At 37.1% G+C, this 26037-nt stretch overlaps 1 protein-coding gene across 7 annotated transcripts in view; it reads right to left on the bottom strand.

Annotated features, from left to right (window-relative positions):
- The window catches only part of PTGER3 (prostaglandin E receptor 3), a 193257-nt gene that overhangs the window by 156232 nt on the left and 10988 nt on the right, over window positions 1–26037 (bottom strand). For all 7 annotated transcript variants that reach the window (XR_010410897.1, XM_064588977.1, XM_064588980.1 and 4 more), the window contains exon 2: window positions 4998–5177. Coding sequence is in view for 6 of the 7 variants with exons in the window: in XM_064588977.1 (XP_064445047.1) it covers window positions 4998–5177 (180 nt within the window). In the remaining variant the exon portion in view is untranslated. The remainder of the gene's footprint in view (window positions 1–4997; window positions 5178–26037) is intronic.

The raw sequence follows: 26037 nt of genomic DNA, 5'->3' as shown, positions 1-26037 counted from the left end.
CTCCAAAATGCTCAAAAAGCTTGAAAAGTCTGATTTTGTTCCTCATGATGATCTCTTTCCTTCCTATCTTTACTCCCATAATAAAATTGTTCCATCAAAGCAGACTTACTAAAAAACAGACTCGGTTCTGTTTCGTATATTAAGGCATAGCATGCTAGAAATACAAAGCTGTTCTCTAATTCCAGTTTCACCAACAGTAAATATTTATGTTACTTTCTCTCTGTTGAGAAAATGAATAAACAGGTTGGAGGCAAGGGGCTTGGGGTCACAGTCTCGTTCCTAATGAAGAAATATGTAATCCAGTAAATATTTAGGTTGCTGATAATATTAAACTGGTTGATTTAAAACCTCTGAAAATGAAAGAATTCTGCTTCTCAATAAAGAAAATGAGTGATATATAAATGAATATGGTGTATATCTGAGTGAATTGTTTTTCCAGAGAATCAAAATGTACTCAGTTTATGGTATCATCATGTAATGGTTTACAATTCAGCTTGTATAAATTATAAACTTTTAAATAAAGTCCTCATTTTAGGAATTATAAAATAGAGAACATATAAAATAAAAATTCTTTGCTCTTTTGTTCTTTAGAAGAGTAGAGAACAGGGACAAGTGAGAAAGAAAATTTTAAGTAGCATGCTTTTAAGATATCTTTCCATCTGACTTTAACATGAATTGTCAATCTCCTCGTTAAAAATAAAATTCATTAATTCTAGACGGCTTGTTAAAGTCTTTCTGAGAGAAGCACAGGCTCAGTTTTCCCTTTGTCACTTTAAGAACAAGGTCACTCTGCACTATCCTTTTTACTTCAGTTTTATTCAAGGTGGACTCAATCCAAAAAAAGGCATTCAAGGAAGAAGACATGTAAAAGATTTTCCTTGATAACTATAGATACAAATTCCTAATAAAATTGAAACCTTTTGGGTGGGAGTAAGTCAGCTGAATATGAACTTTCTTAGGAAATCAGTATCTGTATAAATGATGCCAATATAATGGAGTTTTAATTTTAACATTTTCCCTAATTCTCTGTTTCATGCTTCATATGTAATCACCACCAGTTCGTTGTCTCAGAATACTGAACTGATACAGCTCTTTAACAAATGTGCCTATGAGTTTTAGGTTGATTTTCAAATTTTGTGAATTGGCTCTATCAAAACCTATGTTAGGAAACATCACAGATGTATGCCACCTCTTATCAGAATTTTATTGCAACTCAGATAGCAGTCCTCTGGATGTAGCCACAGTATTAAATAGTCTTCATTTTTAAAATGATATAATTTCAATTATGTGCACAATTCTTCACATTTATTTAAACTTCAGTTCTAGCAGATTTTGAGACACATGCGAGCACAGAACCAGCAATAAACAACATCTCTGAAGATTTGGCACCGGTGATGGTCTAACTTTTCACATGGGTAAATCATAGAAATTCTAATTTTTCCACATTAAGCTTTTAGTATGTTCATAGGAATAAATACTCTGCAGTCTTTGTGTCCCTCATCTTCTGGTATCCTGTTTATTTCGAGAGAAGATTTTGGGGTTAAAGTATTAAAAAATAAGCAGGAATGTATGTGCTTAAAATTTCAATGATAAAAATTTTTCTACTTTCTGTCTCTTATTTAATCCCAATACAAACGAACCATCAAGTGATTGCTGACACGGGAAGATTGAAACTAGTCACAAATTAGTACTCAACGCCAACAGATATATAAGAAGTATCAATGAATAAAAGGTCTAATTCACTTGAAAATCTATTATTAGAATATTGCCACAGACTGACCACCTTTGAAAAATACTGTTTTGTCTTCAGAGTTTCTAGTTGGTCCATTACTCAATGCCAGCCCCAGTCCCAGGGTCTCTTGCAGTTAACTTTTACACGAGCTTCCACAATTTTATTCTATAACACAGTTGAGAGGTCTTTTATATGATAAGAAGTGTTAAGTAGAAATAGATGTGCACTTTTTGATTCATAGTCATTTAAATCTGCCATGATTAAACACACATCTAATAAATTTCTTAAAATATCTTGGTATACAGCATTAGGGAAATTTTGATAAACTTAAGATAACATATTTTGTTTCTTCCATTTAAAATAGTTTTGAGATATCTGCTGCACCGATTTTATTTGAAAAGTAAAATATTCTTTTTGGATTGCATGTCATCCTTCTCTTCTATGACACAGCTTAGCTGCATAAATTCATCATTTAGAAAATCAGCACCGTTATGTACAATTTACAATAGCTGATTGTACCTTAATTTCTACATTGTACTCACTCACTTCTTCCCATGTGGTTTCCTAGGCCTCTATTTTTTTAACCAATACTGTCAGGTTAAGAATCGTCATAATTTATGTGCACATCTTCTTTTCCTGCTCAGACATATACGTAGATAAACAAAGTATATGAGAATGAATTTAAAGGCCAATAAACTTAAACTTGAAAACACAGATTCTTCTGCAGTGACTTCAGTGTCCACTTCCTGATCACATCTGGGGCCTCTGCACAACATCTCTGAAATCTAACTTCAACTATCATCCAAACGCTGAAATCATTTGGGACTTATATTTCTTACCAGGTTTTCCCTGGACAAACCAATGGCTACCTGGGTAAAAAAAACACATGCCGCTTACGTAATTTTTCCTTCTCCACTTCCCTTTCAACCTTGTTGAAAAACTGCCATGTATCCACTCCTGCCATGTATCCCTGGGCAGAAATTTATTTTGTACTTAAGGATAAGTTTCAGGCTGTTTTGTCTTTATGTATTTCTGTGCTCGGATGAAAAGTGGTATTTCTTTGACAGTAATCTCCATTACCATTTGGAAGTATCAGTCTCTTAAATTATTAATACAGATAAAGCACTTTGTTGTACAGCAATATGCTACTACACATTTGAAGATAAATTCATATTTCTGTACTTAAATAAGCAGCGATCATTCACCTTATCAGTTTGATGGACTATAAGGGCAGGTAGCCCTTCAATCCTTTGGCAGGCACCTCACCAATGCACACTCAGTTTTGGCAGCCATTCATTCATTCATTCGTTCATTGAGTAAATACTGAACTCTTCCTACATTTCAAGTGTTATGCTAGGTGCTGGGAAGGATAACCCAATCACACTCGTACCACTTAAATCCATACTGTGTGTGTGTCAATCTGATTATGACCTGGGACCAGAGGAACATTCAAGAAGTAAAGCCTCTTTGTTGTAAGGTCAGTACTTATTCTAAGTGCACTTTTTTTTTTCCTGGAAAAAGGAGGTAGCTTTGTCTAATTCTTCATAGGTGACCTGTGGGATAATCCAATTTTATAGCATAGAGAGATTTTGTATCAGGGTTTTAGTATTATGTTATATATCATCATTTTTTCTAAAATGTAGGCTAGTGGAACCATCATGAATTACATAAGCACTCTTAGCAGATCTTGTTTATCCACTCAGTTTGACGTGGTTATTCATAATAATAATAAAAATTGATTATTCCTGACTGACCTAGGATGGTTTATATATTAATCTACTAGATCGTATCTATGAAAATCAATTATTCCTCAAATGCCTACTAAACACAGGGGGAAAAAGTAGTTACTATAAAGAAATATAAAATAAATCTCATTTTTTTAAAACCAGGAATGCAATAAGGTAAGATGTAAATTAAAATCTTCGTGAGAAAGGTTAATGAGTTTGCAAAATGAATGCTCTAAAGAATACAAAGAGCATTTTGTGTAGGTCTCACTTAAAAGATTGCTATGTTTGTTGGGGAGGTTTTCTTTTTTTTTTAAGTGCAACTCTCAAAACTTAGTGTAGTAATCTACTTGTGCCATAAAGATATCAAGCTTAGCTATCAAGGTTTGTACACATGTAGAGTATCACAAAAGCAAATTAATAATAAATATTTAGATATAGAGCTACTTTGCAGGGAGAACAGAGAAAGTGTTATGAGGGTTCAATACTATTAATTTTCTTATTCTATAAATAGGCCGAACTATGGAAAGTCTTTATGGAATTTTCAAAATATTTATTGGTCCTGAAATCAGAGTTAACATTTAAATATCCAAAAGACTAGAGAATACTTTTGGTGGAACGATCAGGGAAGATAATTAACCACAGTACCTATATTTAGTTCTCAAATCAGTTCTTAAATAGTATTTTGAAAAATCACTCTACTGACTCTCAAGATCAGATTCATGAATCTTATCCGGCTTTTAGGAATTAAAAATGTATTAAAAAAAATAACATTTAGTAATTTGGATAGTCACAAATCCTGTCATATTTCAAATAAATGCATTTCTCTCTTATTTAGATAATGAGTAAACCTAATTACCGACACAACCAAAACTTAAACTTTATAAGTTCAACAGATAATTTATGCATTGAGCAATATTTACATCAATACCACTGAATACTATGGATACATTATATGTTTTTTTATCCTAATGCAACTTTTTAAAAAATATAAGGGGAAAAGAGTGACATGGAGAGAAAGAAAGAAAGAGAACACAGAAGACCCAGGTCTTTGAACAAAAACAAATTTTTGCCTATCTCTGATGATCTATGGATTCAATCTCCTATGTACTCGGTATACTGGAATATTAACTTTCCCCACTCCATCCCCACCACAAACCAAGATCATTTATATAAAAAAATGTTTTCATCTCATAAATAATCACATATTCAGCTACAAATGGCAGAGACCCCAAAACACTACACTGTTAATAATATATTTTCCTTTGTTTGTGTTTCAATACTTTGGGCACATGGGGGATTATCTATGCTTCTGAGACCATTTAGCCTTATATCAAAATTCTCCTCCAATGCATAAACAGCGGCATGCCAGAGATGCCTAAATTCACAGTAAGGTTTATGGCTACTTTTGCCAAAAGCTGTGAACATGCAAGTTGATTAGGTGTTCTCTTTCATGCTCCTGTCTGTATTATTTCATTGGATAATGAGATAGGCTGCCCTTTCTGTCCATCATTAGAGCAGCTGGAGACAGCATTTGCTACCTGACAAAACTTTCGAAGAAGGATCTTTCTTAGCAGCAGATAAACCCAGGGATCCAAGATCTGGTTCAGTGAAGCCAGGCGAACAGCTATTAAGAAGAAGTTGCATTCTTTCAGCTTTTCAGTGTGAGTCTTGCAGTGCTCAACTGATGTCTGATTGAAGATCATTTTCAACATCATGATCTAAGAAAGAGGGACAAATAATTGTTCCAAAGATTAACAAGGTCACATGCATCTCCTCTATACAGTACTTTGCGCATGGTTTATAGTAAATTGGTTGTTAGATTGAGATGATTAATTCAGGCAAAATTTACATTCACAGGACACAGCCATGAATGAATACAAGGCATTCCTACAGATTTTCCCACATTTTTGGCATTTGACATGATGTAGCTTTTTAAAAAGTACACGTTCTCAGGCTCTTGGTTCTTGGGATTTAAGACGCTTGAAATCTCAAAAACACATCTCAAAATTAGCTAAGGTCATCTGTTGTGTCACAGAAAGTATCAATAGACTGACACCCTGACAAAAGCCAACACCTCAACAAACCAAAACATATTTAATCTTAAACTTCAGAAGTTCTGAGAAGAAATTACAGAGAAAAAGGAGAAGGAAAAAAGGGGGAAATGATACTTATTACTAGCATTTTCTGAGTCCTTACCATTTGCCAGGGCTCTGTCAAGTCCTTCATATGCACTGAATAAACAATGAAGATAGTATTATTACCATCTCCTTTTTTACAATTGCGGAAGCCAAGTTAAGCCTTGACGTAAAATGGCTGAGCTGGACTTAAACCGAGGTTTGCTAACAACACTTGACATATGCTGCTTCACTTTTTTTAATTGTTTTTGTCTCTCCCTCTTCACCATATACACTAGAATATAAACTCCTGGAAGGCAAGATTTGGGACTATTTTCCCTCCCACGAGCATATTCCCAATACCTAGACCAATACTTAATAGCGCTCAAAAAATATTTGTGAATAAATATATAATGTGATACATATATTAATATATGACATATATCATATGTAGGTATATTTATATTTGAATGAATAAATATTTGTGATTTCTATAGAAATCTATAGAAGAGGAAAGAAATGAAGGTTCATATACTTCTGAAAAGGTCTTCAAGCTCATTAATAATCAGAAAAATGCAAATTGTGAGGAAATGAGAAACAATTTTACACCCACTAGCTTGACAAAATGAATAAATGAGACTTTTCCAAATGTTCGTGTCGGGGAGGAACAATAAGGACTCTTTCCACACCACTAGCTGGCATGTGGCCTGGAGCAACCACCTTGGAGAATAAAGTGAGCACCATTTCACCTACTACCTGCCAGCCAACCTAAGCCTGCGAATATGCCATCCTCAAGGCCTGCACCAGGAGTTCTATATATGACTGTTCATTACAGTGTTACTCACAACAGCAAAAAAAAAAAAAAAAAAAAATCCCCGGAAACAAGCCAAACACAGGTTCACATTTACAAGCAAAGAAAGGTGCTGACTTTATAACTGGCTCCTAAGTTCATCTTTCTAATTGTGCACGACTATGAAGCACTTGAAATGTGGCCGGAACAAATTGAGATGTTGGAATATATAATGATTATATAATGAAATGTTAAGATTTTTGATATATTGTATCAAATAAAATATACTATTAAAATCAGCATCGCTCCCCCCCCTTTTTTTTTTACATTTTAGAAAATGTCACTACTGGAAAATTTTAAATTACATATGGGGCTTGCATTTGTTGCTCACAGTACATTTTCATTGAAGCCAAGGTCTCTCTTGAGGCCCACACTTATTTGGATGTTTGTCCTTAGGTCATATATCTCAAATTGAAGTCAACATCCCTGAACACCCAAGACTCCCCAGACCACAAAACCATAATCCCAACAATGGCACTTGCTTCTTATATAGTCAATACCTGAACAAAATTATGGTTCTATAAACAAATAAGAAGAGGGGAATGTGTAGACAACCTGAAGATAGTCATATATTCTTACCCTGTAAATTTCTTTCAAAGGAATTTTTTCCTTACTCAATAAAAGCAAAAACAGCTGTATAAATAAGTCAATGTTCAGTGAAGCATTATCTACATTAGTAAGAAACTGTAAACACATAAATCTCTAACATCAGGAGTAAAACTTAATAAAATATGGCCTATTTGTATAGAAGTATATCTAAGAATTGGGTGAAAACAGAATATAAGATAGTTCATGTATATAAAGCTATATTGTTATATAATTAAATTATGTGAAATACATAGACTTGTGGAAGGCAATGGAATTATTACTATTAAACAATAACTTACCATTAAACAATCATTAAATTATTTTAAAAACTGTATGTACATAAAAACATGTCAAACAATTAGTGAAAGTTTCATTTAAAGGAAGTTGATGGGGCGCCTGGGTGGCTCAGTTGGTTAAGCGACTGCCTTCGGCTCAGGTCATGATCCTGGAGTCCCTGGATCGAGTCCCACATCGGGCTCCCTGCTTGGTGGGGAGTCTGCTTCTCCCTCTGACCCTAACCCCTCTCATATGCTCTCTCTCATTCTCTCTCTCTCAAATAAATAAATAAATAAATAAATAAATAAATAAATAAATAAATAAAGGAAGTTGATGATAATTGCCTTCATTAATAAATATGAATTATTATACACCAATTTAAAAAAAATAAGTCAGTCTCCATCAGTATCTTCTGATGCTGGCTCATAGTCCTGTGAACTGAACACTACCTCTCCCCATGTACACAGATGGCCGCCAAAGAGATCTACATCTCAGTTCCCAGAACCTGTGAATACGTTATCACATGTGACAAAAAGGACTTTGCAGATAGGACTCACGGTAAGGGTCTTGTGATGGGGAGATTTTCCTGTATTACCTGGGTGGGCTCCATGTAATCACGTAAGTCCTTAAAACCTGAGAATTTTACCCAGCTGTGGTAAAAAAGAGGGAGTCAGAGAGATACAACATTGCCAGTTTTGAACATAGAGGAAGGGAGCCATGAATTGAGTTAAGGAATGGAGATAGCTTCCAGAAACTGCAAAAGATTAAGGAAATAAAAGTCTCCGATTCTCCTTCAGAGCCTCCAGAAAAGAATGCAGCCCCATGGACACCTTGATATTAACCCAGTGAGATTCATGTCAGGCTTCTAACAGAATTGTAAGAGAAATTGGTCTTGTTTTAAGCCACTAAGTTGATACTAATTTGTTAGAGAACTGCAGTAGAAAACTAACACACCTACTGACTGAACTCTCAACAGATGTGGCAAGGGGATGGGAGGAACTTGCTTGAAAATGATTTACCGTCTCTCATAGATACAACATCTCAGCAAGCTTGTTTACTTTGTTCACTTTCTTAGGAAACTTTTTTTTTAAAACATAAAGCAAAAGTAAACTTCATCCTAACTCCTGTTTAAATAATCTCAATTTTTAAATTTGCAACATGTAAAAATGAACTCTTGTTATTCTAGCAGCATCAATTAAATTTCAGTGTGTTTGATTAAAAGGTATAAAATCATATTTTCAATAGGTTTCCCTTAAGAAAAACATGTGTCTATTAATTCTTTTTTCTCCCTTTTATAAGCTATTGGAAAGGTTGTATTTTGCTCTTTTAACCCTTCACCTCATCCAACAGTTAAATATATTTGACTGCCTACCATCTTCCAGGAAGTGCTCTGGGCCTGGTCTAGAATGATCTAAAATCTCACTTAGGGGTGTCTGAGTAGCTCAGTTGGTCAAGCATCTGACTCTTGATTTCTCAGGGTCATGATCTCAGGGTCGTGAGATTGAGCCCTGCATCAGGTTCCACGCTCAGCGTGGAATCTGCTTGAGATTCTCTCTCTCCCTCTGCTCCTCCTCCCACTCGCATGCTCACTCTCTCTCTCTCTCTCAAATAAATAAATAAAATCTTAAAAAAAACCCAACAAACTTACTTAACTAACATTTTCATTTTTTAGATAAAATAAAGTATTGAAATTCTCCAACTTTTTATAATCAGGAAAATTAACAAAATTGCTAATTAAAATGGGATTTCAGTCATTTTACACAGTCTTCCTTGATTATTTTAAAATTAGTTTTTATGGGGCTAATAATTTTAAATTATTATTAGGCTAATATAGGTTTCATATGCCTTACATTGATTAGTTCTCTGTAATTTCCCATAATTTACTATGGACACTGCAGTGATTATGAAATTATGAAACCAGTGATTATGAAATTATGAAACCATAGCTGGCGCACGGGGAGAGACACTCTAGCTTTTCCCGGAGATCATGAGACGCGGAATATGACAATAACTAGAATTAAAGGCAGTAAGCATGATATTGTCATTTCCAAATGGCAGCAGGGATGGAAGTAGGACTCCCAAATCCATCTAATCTTGAACATAAATGCAAATTAACATCCGATTTACCAATATTTAAGGAGCTAAACAGTGATTACAATTTTTGCAAATATTTTTCAGACATTCAGACTTTTAGAGAAAACCTTTGACATGAATATGTAGATTTCTAATGGAAATAATTTTTCCTATTAGTCCAGTTCAATTCCTTACACAAGGAAAAAAAGGACAAACAAAAAACAAGGTGCTTGGACAGCACAGAGGCTACTTTTTTAGCTAATTCATGAATACTCTTCATGACGCTGCTTCTGATCAGCCTCGTATAGTGATCTGGTCAAGGGAATGGTAAGATTAATTCTGGTTGCCCTGAGATGCAGCTCTTCTGACAGCATCTTCCCCAGGCTTCACGTGACTCTCTGAGGCCTCTTGCCTCCCCCTGGTTGTCAGCAGGAAGAGAGAGCTCTTTTTGTACCCGTGATAACCAGGAACACAACTATACCAGTGTCCCCTAAATTCTCCATCCCTGTCTAGGGTCAAGGGCAACTGCTTTGTTCCACCTAAAGGAAAAAAAACAATCTCTCTCTTTTCCAGAGATAATGATCTTTTAAATGTGCAAAGCACTAACCAAGGAGCTAGTTCTCAATATTCTGCATTTGGATTTTGTTTTATTGCAGCAGGATTTATAACTACACATTTAAAAATCTTTGGTACTTGACTTCTTAATTCAAAAATGCCTTGAGTTATAGGTCATAAATATCTATTAAAGATAATAAATGAATAAACCCAGAAAAATTAACGTGTGGGGGAGGGAATAAAATTGCTTACTTGCCCTTAGGCTCCATTTTGTAGCTTTTATGCATTTCCAGTTTATTCCTAATGTAAATGTGTAAAGAGAACTTTCCTCACAGCCAATTTTTATCTATGATGTTTTGTTTTTCATAATCCTCTGTTGTTAGGCTAAGGGAGAATAACCTGCTCTACTGGAAATTCCCTCTATCATTTGATAAATGTACTACATTATAATACACTGACACCAGTCTGGGCACTTTAAATCACTTAATTACATAATTTGAAGGATTATCATGGGAAGAAGCTTCACTGTAGGTTTAAGAAATAATTGCAGTCTTTCCAGTCTAGTTACAGTGTCGTTCTCCAGTTGCCAAATCATCTCAGCACTCTACGCTCTACTGTTTCAGAAGTTTCTTCTGCCTTATCTAATCTGAAAGTTGAAAATAAACAGCTCATGAACACTAAAAATGTTACTAGACATCATGTTACTTCATCTTTACTATTACATAATTTTATAAAATTTTTCAAAACAGTGACTGCTGGCTCTGCCACGATGTGTGGTTTTCGGCAAGCAACTTACTCTCTATGCTTTAGTAAACTCACTAGGAAACAAAAGGGCTGGCCCAGAAGGCCTCTTACGTATGTATATATGTATCTCTATGGTTAAGTTTTTTCTTAATAGTTCTGTGGCAAAGTTCTGTGGCAAAGCTGGAAAATGAATAAGGATTTAATTTGAAAAAGATAAGAAACCGGAAGGTAAAAGGTATAAACAAAAGACAAAAATTCGTCTTCAGGAAAACTCCAAATGTATCTTTTGGAAAACAGAGGAGAGAGGAAAATTACAAAGTTAGAAAATGGGCATATGACTAGTACAAGGGACTAGATTCATAAAGCTTTTGGGGAAGATTTTTTTAGAAGTAGCTGACTTTGGCAAACATCAAGAGTTAGAGACCCACCATAAATCTGACTCAGCTCTGCATCTAGGCTGGGGACTGATTACCTAACTTTGGATCTTAATTTCTCCCTTCTCTAAAACATGATTAATACATGCTTACCGAATATCTTCCCCATCTAGTAATGGAGTTGCAAAAATTAAAATGAGATGAGAATAATTAAGGTCTTCCATATACAAAGTATACCTGTTCCGAAGCCCCGGGCTATTGCACTATTGTGTATGCTTCCAGAAGAGAATGCTCTGACGTTCAGGGATAGACCAGTGGATGTTTGAGGAATACTAGGAAATGAATGTATTATCTATATGTCTGCTTTCCTTAAATTTCTACCTAATAGAGTATATTTTCTTAAAGAAAAAATTTAAACTTTCAAGATGTTTGGTAATGCAGAACCATTAATCTATCACTGCATAGGGGACCTTCAAATCATAAAAGAAGCCCGCAGCCTACCACCACTTTATTTAGTACATAAGAATTGCCATCTCCTTTCAAATAGTATGAATTGTAAATTCCGTGTGAGTTGGCTCAGTATAGCTCATGACGTATGTTATGCCTAGATAGATACCTTTCTATTAGAATAGTCAAAAAATGTCAGTAACTATGTTAGTATTCAAATTCTGGCTGAAAGGGGCAAGGCAAAACCTACTGTATAAAAGTATTTATTCCTTGGATTGTAGAAGACGAATTAGCTTTGTGATATACATGTCAGAAGAGCTATCTTTTTTCTATTTCACATCTTTATATCTCAGGAGTCAAGTGAAAGTCTAGAGAATATGCCTTTGTCAAGGTTTAAAGAACATTCATCTTTGCAAATATTTAGATTTAAGATAGTTTTCTTTTTCTGCCAAAATACAGTTTAATTTAAACCCAAAATGTTGAATCCTATCATCCACTCAGAGATCCACAGTGTTAGTGACAATTACGGTGTTGTATGCTGACAAATGGTAACTACACTTGTTGTGAACACAGCATGTCGTATAAACTTGTCCAATCACTATGTTGTACACCTGAAACTAATGTAACATTGTGTGTCAACTATACTCAAACGATTTTTGTTAAAGAGTAGCTAAATGATTAAAGAAGGAATCAGAGATGTGGGCAAAGTTTTCTGTGCAGAGATATTCACCTCAAAAGAAAATTAGGAAAACTGAAAAGGCCAACAATAAGGCACAGGGCACAGTTTAAATTATGGGACATCCACTGATTTGCATAATAGATATGTATTTTAATGGTGCCATTTAAAATGATGTTTTTGAAAAATATTTAATAACGTGAAGAAATATTCAGGATGTTAAAAGTAAAAACAGGGGCACCTGGGTGGCTCAGTTGGTTAAGCAACTGCCTTCGGCTCAGGTCATGATCCTGGAGTCCCGGGATTGAGTCCCGCATCGGGCTCCCTGCTCGGCAGGGAGCCTGCTTCTCCCTCTGACCCTCCCCCCTCTCATGTGCTCTCTCTCTCATTCTCTCTGTCTCAAATAAATAAATAAATCTTAAAAAAAAAAAAGTAAAAACAAATGTTTACTACGTAGTATAATCCAATTTTAAAAATAATCTCCAGGTGGGAATTAGGGCAATTTTTATTTTCTTCTCTATTTTTTCTTTGTTTTCCAGATTCTCCACAATAAACGTGTTATTTGCACACTTACAAGAGAAGCATCAAATGCAGAGTAGTTGGAAGCTTCAATATAAACAATAACCTATTAAATAGTTCATTGGTAAAATGTTTAGTGTCACAGTCCATCCTGGAATCATCACATGGTCATTTCTGTTTGAATTCTTAGGTAGTCAATGTGTGCATAATTTAACAACCAATAGGTAAACAGTCCGACACTCTATAATTGATCAAAACATTTAACTTAATCATCAATTCATTATGGCTTATTGAAGGGAATGTGATGTTTAGTGGTCAGTTACTGGCTTCTGTGATTCATGGAGGGTAGAGCCACCACATGCCAAAGAATCCCTCCCTGTGTCACAGCCTGTACGCAGTGCAGGCTGATTATGGTTCTACCCTGATTTGAGAAATTTTTATTTAACGTGATCTCTTGTCAAAATGACACTCTCTTCTGGAGCCATGCTGTGGGGGGACTGGATCTCATAGGGGGATCCACATAGACACATCTTGTACTTGGGATGAACACCGGGTGAATATGGGCAGATTGGGGTCTCTCTCAATTCATGGTCCCCAACCTTCCGACCTTGTCTCACTCCCTGGTCACATCTCTCTCTTTCTCTCTCTCTCTCTTTCATTCACCACAGTAGCTGTCTCACACATTCTCCACTGTCCTTCACCTCAAAGAGGAAACAAGCGGTTTAGGGGTATCTCACCTTCTCACCACCAAGTTCAGCATCTGTAGCTAACCATTCGTCCTTGCCTCTTGCTCAAACAGAAGAGGTGTCCCATCCCCTACCTAAGACTAACGCTCTATCTGCGCCCTGGATCTTATCCATCATAAATGTCAAAGGCCTTATTTTTTTCAATTATCTCTTTCTTTTATCTTTAACTTTTAGCCTTTTCCCAGTATCATAATAACATATTTAAGTCTCTCCTATCTTAAGAAAATAACACCTTCTGCAGAACTCTCACCTTCCTACATACACAAACCTTCTGCAGAACTCTCACCTCCCCACAGACACAAACCTTCTGCAGAACTCTCACCTCCCCACAGACACAAACCTTCTGCAGAACTCTCACCTCCCCACATACACAAACCTTCTGCAGAACTCTCACTTCCCCACATACACAAACCTTCTGCAGAACTCTCACCTCCCCACATACACAAACCCTCTGCAGAACTCTCACCTCCCCACATACACAAACCCTCTGCAGAACTCTCACCTCCCCACATACACAAACCTTCTGCAGAACTCTCACCTCCCCACATACACAAGCCTTCTGCAGAACTCTTACCTCCCTACATACACAAGCCTTCTGCAGAACTCTCACCTCCTTACATACACAAGCCTTCTGCAGAACTCTCACCTCCCTACATACAACTTTCTTGAAACATTCTCTTCCCTAAGATTCAGGTGCCAGAGGTACAGGTTGCCACTTCCCAAATATTCCCAAATATTTAAGTTGCCATTTGATTTGAGTTTCTCATTAATTTCCCTGCTACCCCTCTGGGTGATCCTTTGGGGTCTCTTTTACGGCTCCTGTTTCTCGACCCATCTTGAACATGTCAGCATTTTGGGGTTCTATCTTAAATAATGGGAGGTTGCCTCCCCTTCCTGCTGTGGGTGACCTCTTCTACTCTAATGACTTCAAAATCCTTCTGTGCACTATAGGCTATACCTCTTCTCTGAGCTCCAGGCTGATTAATTTGGCTGCCTATAGCACAGCTCTGTCTAGGTGTCTTACATAAAATTCAATAGGTTCAAAACTGACATTTTTATCTTCTTCAAAGCTGCTTCTCCACCAATCCTGCCTATTTCAGTGAAACCAGCTCTCTCAAACAGAAACCTAAGAGTTATCTTTGCTTCATCTTGATTCATTTCTCTCTGTCTCTTTCTTGTGGTTCTCTCCCCATTCCGCCTCATTATCCATATTCCTCACATCCAATCAATCACAAAGTCTCCTGTTAACTTCCTAGTGTATTTTTTTAAATCTATCATTTCTCTTACATCCACTCCCATTGACCCTAAACCCAAACCACCACCATCTCTTATCTGAACTACCACAATAGCCTACTACATGATTTGTTACCCACCATTCTGCCTACAAAGGATGCTCCTAAAATGGAAATTTTACTGTGCTATTCCATTTTGAAAAGTTCTTCAATAGCTTCTCATTGCCCAGAGTAAAGCCTTTAAATGAGCATTCAAGACTCATCACCATCAGCCCCTGCTGAGCTCACTAGCCTCACCACTCTTTACCTTCACATCTATATTCCAATCCCCTTGAACTTCTCTGAGTCCTATAAAAGTTCATCTTGCTTCTGAGCTTTTACAAATGTGGATCCCTAGGTCTTATAACTCTTATTTCCTTTTCTACTTGACTAATTCCAAGTTATTTTTTGTGTAGACTTGAAATGTTAATTTACCTGGTGTTTCCCTTGCCAAAAGCCTAGTGGATAAGTTTTAATATGGACTCCCCAAATTCTTTACTTCCTTTATCATCCCTAAACATTTTATATTGTTGCTTGTTTTTATTTTCAGTCTTTCTTAATAAACATTGTTACAAGAGTAGAGATTATTTGGTCCTTTTAGGTGTATCTGAGAAAGCACCTAACACAGAGTATATTACATTGTAGATTTATAAATATTTTTTAATTAACCAATGAATGAATGGTAGAAAGCGTACCCTCTCCCATTTGGGGGTGCCAGATTCTAGAATTTTTTTAAAAAAGATTTTATTTATTTATTTGAGAGAGAGAGAATGAGAGACAGAGAGCACGAGAGGGAAGAGGGCAGAGGGAGAAGCAGACCCCCTGCTGAGCAGGGAGCCCAATGTGGGACTCGATCCCGGGACTCCAGGATCATGACCTGAGCCGAAGGCAGTTGCTTAACCAACCGAGCCACCCAGGCGCCCTCTAGAATTTTTAGAATCTAATGTACAAATCCACCAATATTTATCCCTATTCAAGTCTTGTTGTTGTTGTTTCTGTTATTATAATTAGCCAGGATAACAGCTTCAATTTAGGTACTAATGGGCTATAAGTACATTTTCTTATCACTCATGATTTTAAGTAGAATGTTATATTTACAGCAGTAACCTGGAATAAGCTGGAGAGCTGGGCTGTAGAATCAATAGGAGAAGCAAATATTTAAAATAAAACATACTGAATCTATAAGAAGGGAAGAATTCTTGTTGTGTATTTAATAACAATTTTTCCAAAAATATACCTCAAGACAAAACCAAAATAAAACATGCATATCAACACAGTCTTTAGTAAGGCTATTTTCTATCAGTTTATAATACATCATAAGTTAAAAGTTCTTTTATTACTATAAAAATGTTACATAGGATTCTAGTGTTCCTTGCTTATAGAATTCTTGCCCACAAATATGAAAATGTATCTTATACGTATGTTATAATAAGTATTTAAAATACCCCTCAGAGTCTAACAGAAAACACATCAATAATAGTTTAATTTACTTGTAAAATTCTCTGCCAATGTTAGGCTGCTAGTCGGCGTCAGCGCAGGAACTTCCTAACATTATGTGTAATTCATTTTCCCTTTCCCCAATACAAAACACCTCTTCATAAAATTTACCAGCTTTCTTTATAGTTAACTCTTGTGGTGTTGACTGTAAACAGGGCCTAAGTAATTGTGCAGTGCCAGATCCACAACTGGAGGGGCTTAAGGTGTCATGCATTGACATCACTTTTTCTTTGACATTAAAAGGAACATGCTGCAATTTCCCAATCATGGCAGGATGGTCAGTATCCAATGCCTCAATATTTCTAAAGAGAACTGTGCTATTTTTACTGCTTGTGTGAAAAAGCTGCCACCAAACATTCCTGCTGACCCTTTTTTCCTTTTGGGTCTACCAAGTGGCAGCATTGAAGACATCGGCTCCTGCATCCCACTCAGCTCACTGCTCTGCTGTATTAACAGGGATGAAGGTGTATAGTAAATGGTAAAACACTCAGACTTACTGACTTATAGTAAGTACTATGTAAATATTAGTTGTTATATTTTTGTTATTCTTCCTCAGATTGAAGTATTGAAAGGAAGCATAAAAGATCCCCTCACTGTTGCCTCCTAAATACGTGGACTCTGATTAGGAAGAATGTGGCTGGGACACCACAGAATGGTAACTCGTTATGTCCATAGAGACACAGCTCCCTTTCTACCCCCACTATTCCTTGAGATTCATGTAGCAGCCTCATCATATGCCTTCACAATCACTCCTTCCTTTCATGCACCATGTATGTGGCTGGTGAAAACTATCAAGTGCCATGTGTTATTTGAGTGATAAATGATAAACTTTATTTTTCAAAATGTTCTTCTGAAAAGACTGTGTTTTTTGTTTCCAGAAAATCAGACTTTACAGATCACTTAAAGTACAGTTAGTGCTTACAATTTTGTACCAGGTTTGAGGAAAGTTTAAAGAAGACTGAATTCACATTACATGGAATGTAGGAAAATGGAAACTTGTAACCTGCTCATCTTCCATGGTTTGCCCCCTCGGGCTGCTTTTGTCTCCTCTGTTGGTTTAGTTGGATTCAGACCATTTGGTCCAACAGCACAGTAACTAATAGGAACCAGAGGAAAGCAAACATGAGGAGGAAATCAATTTTTCCCATGACTCAGAAGCCAAACTCGTACGAAGACTATAGTTTCCTAAGAGAAGATAATCAAATCCCAACAACCGATCCCATCAGCTCCCTCTCTCCTTAACTTGTGAGTTCCATGGAGGCATTTTTACTGCACTATTTAGCTTCCTAAGGAAGATCTTAAGCAAGTAATTATAAAATTATTCCTCTTACTATCTGAGGGACTTTTATTGATTTCATGTTAAAATCTATATTTGATGTAAGTATTTTCATAAATGTTTTTGCAGGAATTGGTGAATAGATGTTATTGGCATTTCCCACTCCCTACCCCACTGGATGAGAGCAGTTCTGTTTTTGTCTGTTTCTCTAAAGAAACTTTTTGAAATAGTTTCTCCAGCTGAAACAATTGGAAAGTCAATGGCCTAATGCAGCTCTGTCCAAAAGAAATATAATTCAAGCCAAATGAGAGCCACACATATACTTTTAAGGTTTATAGTAATTACTTTTTTTTATAGTAATTACTTTTAAAAGAAGCAAAGAAACATGTACAATTGATGTTAGTGATATATTTTAATTTACTAAATATATCTGAAACACTATTTCAATATGTAATCAATATAAAAATTATTGAGATATTTTACTTTTTTTGTACATAATGTTCAAAATCTGATGTGTATTTTACACTCTCAATTTGGAGTTATCGCATTTCAAGTGTCCAGTAACGCATGTGGCTAGTGGTTCCCACCATGGACAATGCAGGGCTACTGCTTTATACTTTTTTTTTTTTTTTAGAGAGAGAGGGAGCGAGGGCACACGTGTAGGCATGACCTGGGAGGGAGGGGCAGAGGAAGAATGAGAGAGAAAATCTTGAGCAGGCTCTACACTCAACATGGAGGCAATGCAGGGCTTGATCTCACAACCCTGAGATCATGACCTGAGTCGAAATCAAGGGTCCAACACTTAACCAACTGAGCCACCCAGGCGCCCCTAGGGCTTTATACTTTTTGATGGCCTTTCACATATATTCTTTCAATTAAACTGCATAGGTCTCATCACTGTAGTGTCTACTGTTGGCTGCTGACCCAACATCCATTCTTCCATCTCCCCTTCTCATCAGTACATGTATTTTTATTGGAGTCTGGGTACTTCAGAGCTGACCTCATTGCTAAATACTAGAATGTGTCTGGATCCAGGAGGATGATGTGAGCCCCTACGAGGCAATGAGATCCAAGAGGAAGTTCCTTGAGGATATCTGGGGAAAAGTTTCTACATTTTTAGGAGTGAGCCATAGAAAAACACAGCTTCTTACTCCTGCTAGAAGTGAACTAGAAAGCATGTACACTAGCCTCCAATAATAAACAGGGGATACATTCCAAGACACCCAGTGAATACCTGAAGCCACAGGTAGTACCAAACCCCATATATACTATGTTTTTCCCTATATATACATACCTATGATAAAGTTTAATTTATAAATTAGGCCCAGTAAGGGATTAACAACAATAACTAATAATGAAATATAATAATTATAATAACATACTATAATAAAAGTTATGTCAATGTGGTCTCTCTGTCTCACAGTATCTTATTGTACTGTACTCCCCCTTCTTCTTGTGATGATGTGAGGTGATAAAATGCCTACATGATGAGATGAAGTGAGGTCAATGATGTAAGCATTGTGACGTAGCATTAGGCTACTACTGACCTCCTGACAATACGTTAGAACAAGGATCATCCGATTCCAGACCACCGAAACCGTGGACAGTGAATCTGTGGATCGACATGGGGTTAGGTTGCTATACTACCAACCATCCTAAAACCTGAGGGGAACAAACCATCAACAGGATGAGGCCAACACGGCAGAATGCAAAAAACAGGACAAGCCTTGGTACTTCATGACAATGTAAAATTCTGGATTAACCAACTCTGAAGGCTGCCCTAACTCTGAATTTGCAGTTAGGTTTTATTATTCTGAAGGCAATATATTATATCATCTCTCATAACAACTGAGGGCAAAGTAATTATACTGAAACTTTTGAGCATCTTTTGAAGCCTTGTTTTTCCCTTTCTTTGTTATTTTTACTGTTTCCCTATTGTTGCTAAAATTCTTCATTGTTTCATTGTTTTCCCCAGGGCACCTTCCTAAACATCCTTTTTTGTTTTTTTCTGCTTTGGACACCAGACATTAGAGTAACGGTTTCTAATGCTTCCACCCACTGCTTCTAATTAACGTCTCTCTCCCATTAAAAAAACAGTGTTGTGTCTCCCATTCTTGTCTAACCTGAAGGTAGTTTTTAATCTTTCTAAGGATTGTTATTACTAACAACAACATGGAAAAAATAAAAGTAACACATAAAGGAAAAGGTATGTTTTCTAAAATGCTCACAAGTTGTACTGCATAAATACTACCCAGTATTCATTAGACACAGCTGTCTTGGTAGCTCTGGCATCAAGAATACTTGGGTTTGATTTGCTCAATACCATTTGCAAACTCTGGACCTTAAAGCAAGTTGCTTCCCCAACAAGTGAAAAAGTAAAGTAAAATAAAATAAAATAAAGAGATAGGTATCATCCACCTTGAAGGATTTATGTGAAGATTAAGTCCATGTAATATATGTAAAACTCTAAAGGCCAGGATTTATATGTTGATTTTCTGATTCCAAATCTAGTGTCTTCTTCACTTCATTACAACTTTGTTTTTTTAATTTATCCCATAATCACTTATTGAGTGGCTGCTATAGGCCAGGAAAATTGATGGACTAATAAGGCAAAGGCTCTGTTCTTAAGCACTTTACAGTGTACAGTGAATCAGACAAATAAATGAATATTAACAAGAGGGAGGCCATACAGTTTAGTCATTTATCACATAGGCTATAAAATCAGACAAATCTGGATTTGAAAGTCAGCTCTGCTTTTTGTTAGCTATGTGATCTGGGAAAGTTACTTAACATCTCCAAACTGCTTTCCTCATCTGAAAAAGGAGATAGCAGTATCCTCTCAGAGTGTTGTTGACAGAATGAAATGAGATGATGTCTGTGAAATGCTTAGCACAGTGCCTCCTGTAAAGTAAGCATTTGTCTACTGTGGACAATCGTCTTCAGTGCCATAATAAATATTATGACAATTGTAAATAAAACTGTGCATAATTAATTAAGTGATCAGAATATACACAGGCACTATGCAGTACAGAGTAAGGCATTGAAATCTGTCTGTAGGATCAGGAAAGCGTTGCCTCCTAAAATAGCAGGTACTTCTGGAGAGTTTTAAGAGATAGAGTTCCTACTGCTGAGTGGGAAATTGTGTGAATCATCCTAGGAACTGCAGATTGATCTTGATGACTGAAGGTAAGGATGCTGGGGGAGGGGGAGAGAGTGAGTAGTAAGTGTGGCCAAATTCAGGATCTCAAGGATTCAGCTAAGGAATCTGAAGCCTTTTAATCTGGGTGAGAGGGTGCTAATGTGTAATATGTCTGAATTCCTCTAAGAGAGTCCCTGTGAGCTCACTGAAGTTCGTTTGCTAAGGTTCTTTCTCTTCTCCACAATTATAAGAAAAAAAAAAGATGAAAGCAGGTTTGCAAGACTCTCAATTGCACTATATCATGCTGCAAGTTTTAAAACTGTCAAAACAAATTTTCTAATTTTGACTGTAGTCAAACACTTTCCCACTAAGCAAAGAGAACTCAATAAACAGTTTTATTTGTTTTATAAATAGTTGAGTGAAAAGAATAATATTTGTGAATTTTACTTACTGGAAAATGTTTATCTAGTAAAACTTTATCACTGTATGTGAGTGTGCTAAGCCTGAAAAGACAGACCACTGGATTAAACTGATGTCACACCTTTACAGAAAACACCTCCTACATTGTAGGTATCGTGTTGAATGGAAACTGAAAAGTTTATTGTAGGACAAGTGAAAATTCTCATCTCTATGGGATTTGCACAGTATTCTCTAGAAACCCAAGCTCCTCAGAAGGCCAGCCAATTAATGGGTCAATGAGATTCTGTAGGAAATCTTTAATCCCTGTGATTATCTGACCCAGCCGATTTGTGTGATTTTTTGACTGTTCTCATTCAACCTGTTCGTTTTTCGTACAATTTCAATGAATTAATAGGACAATGTCTTAGTAAACCAATAAAAGCAGAGACAACCAATATGAAACAAAACATTATAGCACAAAAAAGCCTCGTGTCTACCAATTTCTAGGGGTATAATCGGGGAAAGTTGTATAACCCTTGGACTCTTAGAATGTGCAACCGAGAAACAGGGATGAAGAACACCACACTGATAAACTGTTGTGAAGATTAAATTAGATAATATCTTAAAGGGCTTAACACAGTAATTCTCAAGTACTCGCACGTAGCAGGCATTGAAGAAATATGTCTTTTTGTTTTGTGCATCTCTTCGGCTTCCTGTCCTTCGGTCTTCTTTCCACTCCAACCCAATAAGTGACAGGCACACACACGCACATGCACACACACCCATGCAGGCACACACAAGGCTTGAAAGATACAGTGTTACTGTCACAATGTTTCTTTTTTTTTTAATGTTTTATTTATTTATTTATTCATGAGAGTCAGAGAGAGAGAGAGAGAGGCAGAGGGAGAAGCAGGCTCCCTGCCCAGCAGGGAGCCCGATGCGGGACTCGATCCCAGGACCCTGGGATCATAACCTGAGCCGAAGGCAGACGTTCAACCATCTGAGCCACCCAGGTGCCCCTGTCACAATGTTTCTGAAAATGAATTCAGTGGTAACAATGAACCCCTGCCTGTTCTTATTATTAATACCTCAAGTATGAAGAACTTTTTCTGCTATTCTAAGTGGGAGAGAAATCCCAGCACTTAACTTCCCACTATCACCTCCTATCTCAAAAACAAGATGCTGCAGGTGCCTGATCCTTCTTCTGGTGACCTCTTGATATAGCCAGTGGGTAAAAACTCTAAACTATAGCAGTCAGGTTTGCACCCAGCACTCTGAGTCTTGAGAGGGTGAGACAGGGAAGGGAGCTCTGAGATGGCGGATTCATCCCAGCGGCACGCAGCAAACTGTCTTGCAGCATGACCTTGGCAGTGTGGTCTGATGCTCAGCATCCAGAATAGCTCAGCATCCAGACCCTGCCTGTCTTCCAAACCTGGCCTGCCAGCTTCTTATGGACCCCATGAGCCCTTGATATCCTTTTCATAATATGCCCCGTGTGCTTGGAGTCAGAATCTGTTGTTTGTGACCAAGAACCAAGTTTAGGGAGGAGACTAGAGCTCTGAAGTCAGAAGATATTCCCATGCTTCCTGAAACTGATCTATGGCATAATTTAATTAGAAATAGATGCTACAGAAAAAAAGAACTCAAAATGTTCCTTCATGTCTTTTATGGAACAAAAGCTAATATTTAGAAATATACTTCTGGATCCAGGAAAATCCTCAGTCTATTCTTGGAGGAAATTACTACCATTAATAAATTCAAAATCTGCCACCCAGCATGTTGGCCGTGAGCACATCTACTGATTTATAAAGAGAAAGTTGCCAGATTAACATCAAACCCAGACTACAACTCATCCTTTATGGCAACATCAAGAAAGAACTATTTTCTTCGCTGGTCATCTCGCTACAGTGTTAATAGAGCGTGAGCTTTCAGAGCCTCATATGGCCACCTCTGTTCCATTGTAAATCTCACATTGCCTTCTTTACTCACTTCTGGACAATTCTCTGAGCCTAAATCTTTAATTGTGGCCTAAAATAATTTACATTAGTCTTTGAAGATGAAGCAGTGTCCTGAGACTTTATGTCATGTATAAGTGTTTCTTGTATTTGCAAAACAAAAAAAAATTATAATAAAGAAAAAAATGTTGAAACAGTGTTTTGAGATGACATAATCACTGAAATATTGTATTGCTATGAAAGCGAAATGAAAACCCCACACGCAGACTGTAAATATAAACCTATTAACCAAAAGCTTTAAAAAACAAAAAAACAGCATAGGACTTTGCCAATGAGCTGCAAAGCTATGCCTTAAATTGATTCCTTAGAAGAAGAGCCTGAGTTGGGGATTCTGACACATGGCAAGAAAGAAAAAAGATACAGAAAAGAGACAGTCCTGGCTTTAGTCTTCCAGAGGGCCACCTCCAACCTGACATTCCTGCATTTTATGTGAATCAAGCAATCCTCTCCCTGTCTCTCTCTCTACTTTTAAGCTTAGCTTGGTCTGGATCTTCTTCTGGAGATCAGGATTCTTGTGACATCCTATTATTTCATAAGCAAACTTGCTTACTTCTCTTTCTCTGGGTGACTACTCTGATTTATGTCTCAGGGGGAAAAAAATAGCACCCATTAGATAGAACTTAATCCTGACTCTGCCCATTATTAGCTGCGTAAGCCTGCAGTAGTCACTTCCTTGTTAAGGAGCCAAAGGGAAAGCCTTTTGCGGACAGAGAGCCACCTTACTACCAGAGGCCCAGAGAAGAAGAGAGGACCCTATTTCTTGTCAGAGTCACAGGGCAGGGATTAGAGACATTTCAGAATGTCTTATAAACTCTATCTTCAAATCCCTGTGTGTGAATACATCCACTTCTCCAGCCCAAGCCCAGCTGTCATTGCCTCTCACATGGACAACTTCAGCACCTTCTCTCTGGTCTCCCTGCGCCTTACTCTTGCCTTTCTGCACTCCAGGACCTTTCAAAAACATAAATCCAATAATGTCACTCCCATGATTCAAACCTTCTAGCGTTCTCTTAAATTAACATCAAAACTCCTTAGTATGGCCTGATCCAGTCTGACCCCCAGCACCCTCTCTGATCTCAATTTACAGCACTCCACTCCCTCCTTCTCACTTCCCTTCAGCCACTCGAGCCTTCTCTCTCTCCCTCAAACACACCAGGTGAGGCCTTCGCTGTTCCCTCTGCCTAGAATGCCCTTCTTGTAGATCATCCATACCTGGTTCTTTCCTTCATTCAGGTCTCAGCTTAAATGCTACCTCTCAGAGGTATTGTTCCCTGACAATCTATAAAAGTCCCCTAGGCTTCCTCTGTCACATCACGCTGCTTTATTTTCTTAGCAGTATTTATCACAATCTGACTTCTAGTGTATTTGTGGATTGACTTTCTTCTTCTACTAGAATGCATGTTCCTTGAGAGCAGGAAACTAGTCTATGTCATTACTATAGTTTCAGCATCTAGTACTGTGCTTGGTGCATAGTAGATACTCAACAATCACTGAAAGCATGAATGGATAAATGAATTCTAAATGGTCCTCAGCTTTGATCCAATGTTCAAAATTAACAATGGAAAATAATACTGCTTTTTTAGTCACAACCTCAAGTCTCTCTAGGGAATCACTCAGCAGACAACCCATTCCTTGCATTCCTTGAGGAAAGGGCATGCCATCATTCTGTCGGGTTGTAACACAGACAACTGGCACACAACTGATATTCAACAAAGTGTCACTTAAATTAATTGTTACATCATGGCTTCTGCCCCTGACATTGTCAAGATAATTTCATGCTATTTTGCCATTCATAAATTTAGTGGAATTCCTTGATACCTAATACAGAAGTATCATATAACCAAAAAAAAAGTCTAATTAAGTTTAATATTGTTCCATATAAACCAAGGACTAGCGTTATCAACACTCCAATTCAACCAACATAAGGGAATTGAAATTTTTATAATAGAAAGAACAACTCAAGATGAATTGAGCTATCTGAGGCACTATGGCTTGGAGAAAAGAGCTTGTACTTTGACTCCCAGCTTGGCCACATACCAGCTCTGTTATCTTAAATGAATCACTCAACCTCTTTCAGCTTTCATTTCTTCATTGTCTATAAGTAGGAGCCAGTATGCCTACCTCTTAGGGTAACTGTAAGAAATTGAAACAAACAACTGTTCGTAAGATAGAGCCCAGCATAGCACTTGGCTATAAGAGAATTCTTTGTGCCCCATGAAAAGCAACTAATTTCCTGGATGTAAAGGTGTTCAAAGTTTAAACAATCTCACCAAGAATATTCTAGAAAGATATCAAACATTAGATGAGTTGTTTTACTAAATGACCTTCATAAGCCAAGAGATTTTATAATGTGAACCCTCTTATTTTACAAATACGGAACAGGAGTATAGAAAAGCAATACAACTTGCCCAAGATGAAATACAAATTCCTATTTCTAATCTTCAAGGCAATCTACAAATGCACTTCTCTCTCCCTCATCCTTCAATCCCTTTTGACCATAACATTTCTTAACATTCTCAAACATATTTCAACAAAAACAGATTTTCTTACCATTCCTAGCACACCTGGTTCAATTTTTTTCCTCTGTGCATCTGCACAGACTACCTCCCCCCTCCCCCGACCAAGTACCAAACTATGTCCATCCCTTCTTTTCAAGCAACACTAAGGGGGAAAGAAATTTTTACTAATGACTCTACATCTCCATCTGACCTTAGTACTGGTGGGCTCTGATGCCCTGCCTCTCTAATGCAGGAAGCAACAACGGAGCGATATTTCTTAATACATAAAGTAGATCAACTCACTCCCTCACACAAACCTCTTAGTCGCTTTCCATCATACTTAAGATGAAAATATAAACACCCAAACAAAACCCACAGGGTTCTGAATAGTTGGCCCTGCCCACCTCCCTGGCCTCACCTTGAAGGCTCTCACTCCAATATGTCCACTGGCTTTCTGTCCATTCCTTTGATGCTTCCACTCCTTCCCACACTGGACTTCACACACTGCTCCTTTTTCCTCT

The sequence above is a fragment of the Mirounga angustirostris genome, unplaced genomic scaffold (genome assembly GCF_029215605.1).
Source record: "Mirounga angustirostris isolate CCGP_5_RB_7025 unplaced genomic scaffold, mMirAng1.0.hap1 SCAF_4, whole genome shotgun sequence".
Lineage (NCBI taxonomy): Eukaryota > Metazoa > Chordata > Mammalia > Carnivora > Phocidae > Mirounga > Mirounga angustirostris.
The sequence above is the reverse complement of the archived record's forward strand: the minus strand, read 5'-3'. Positions and strand labels throughout refer to the sequence as shown.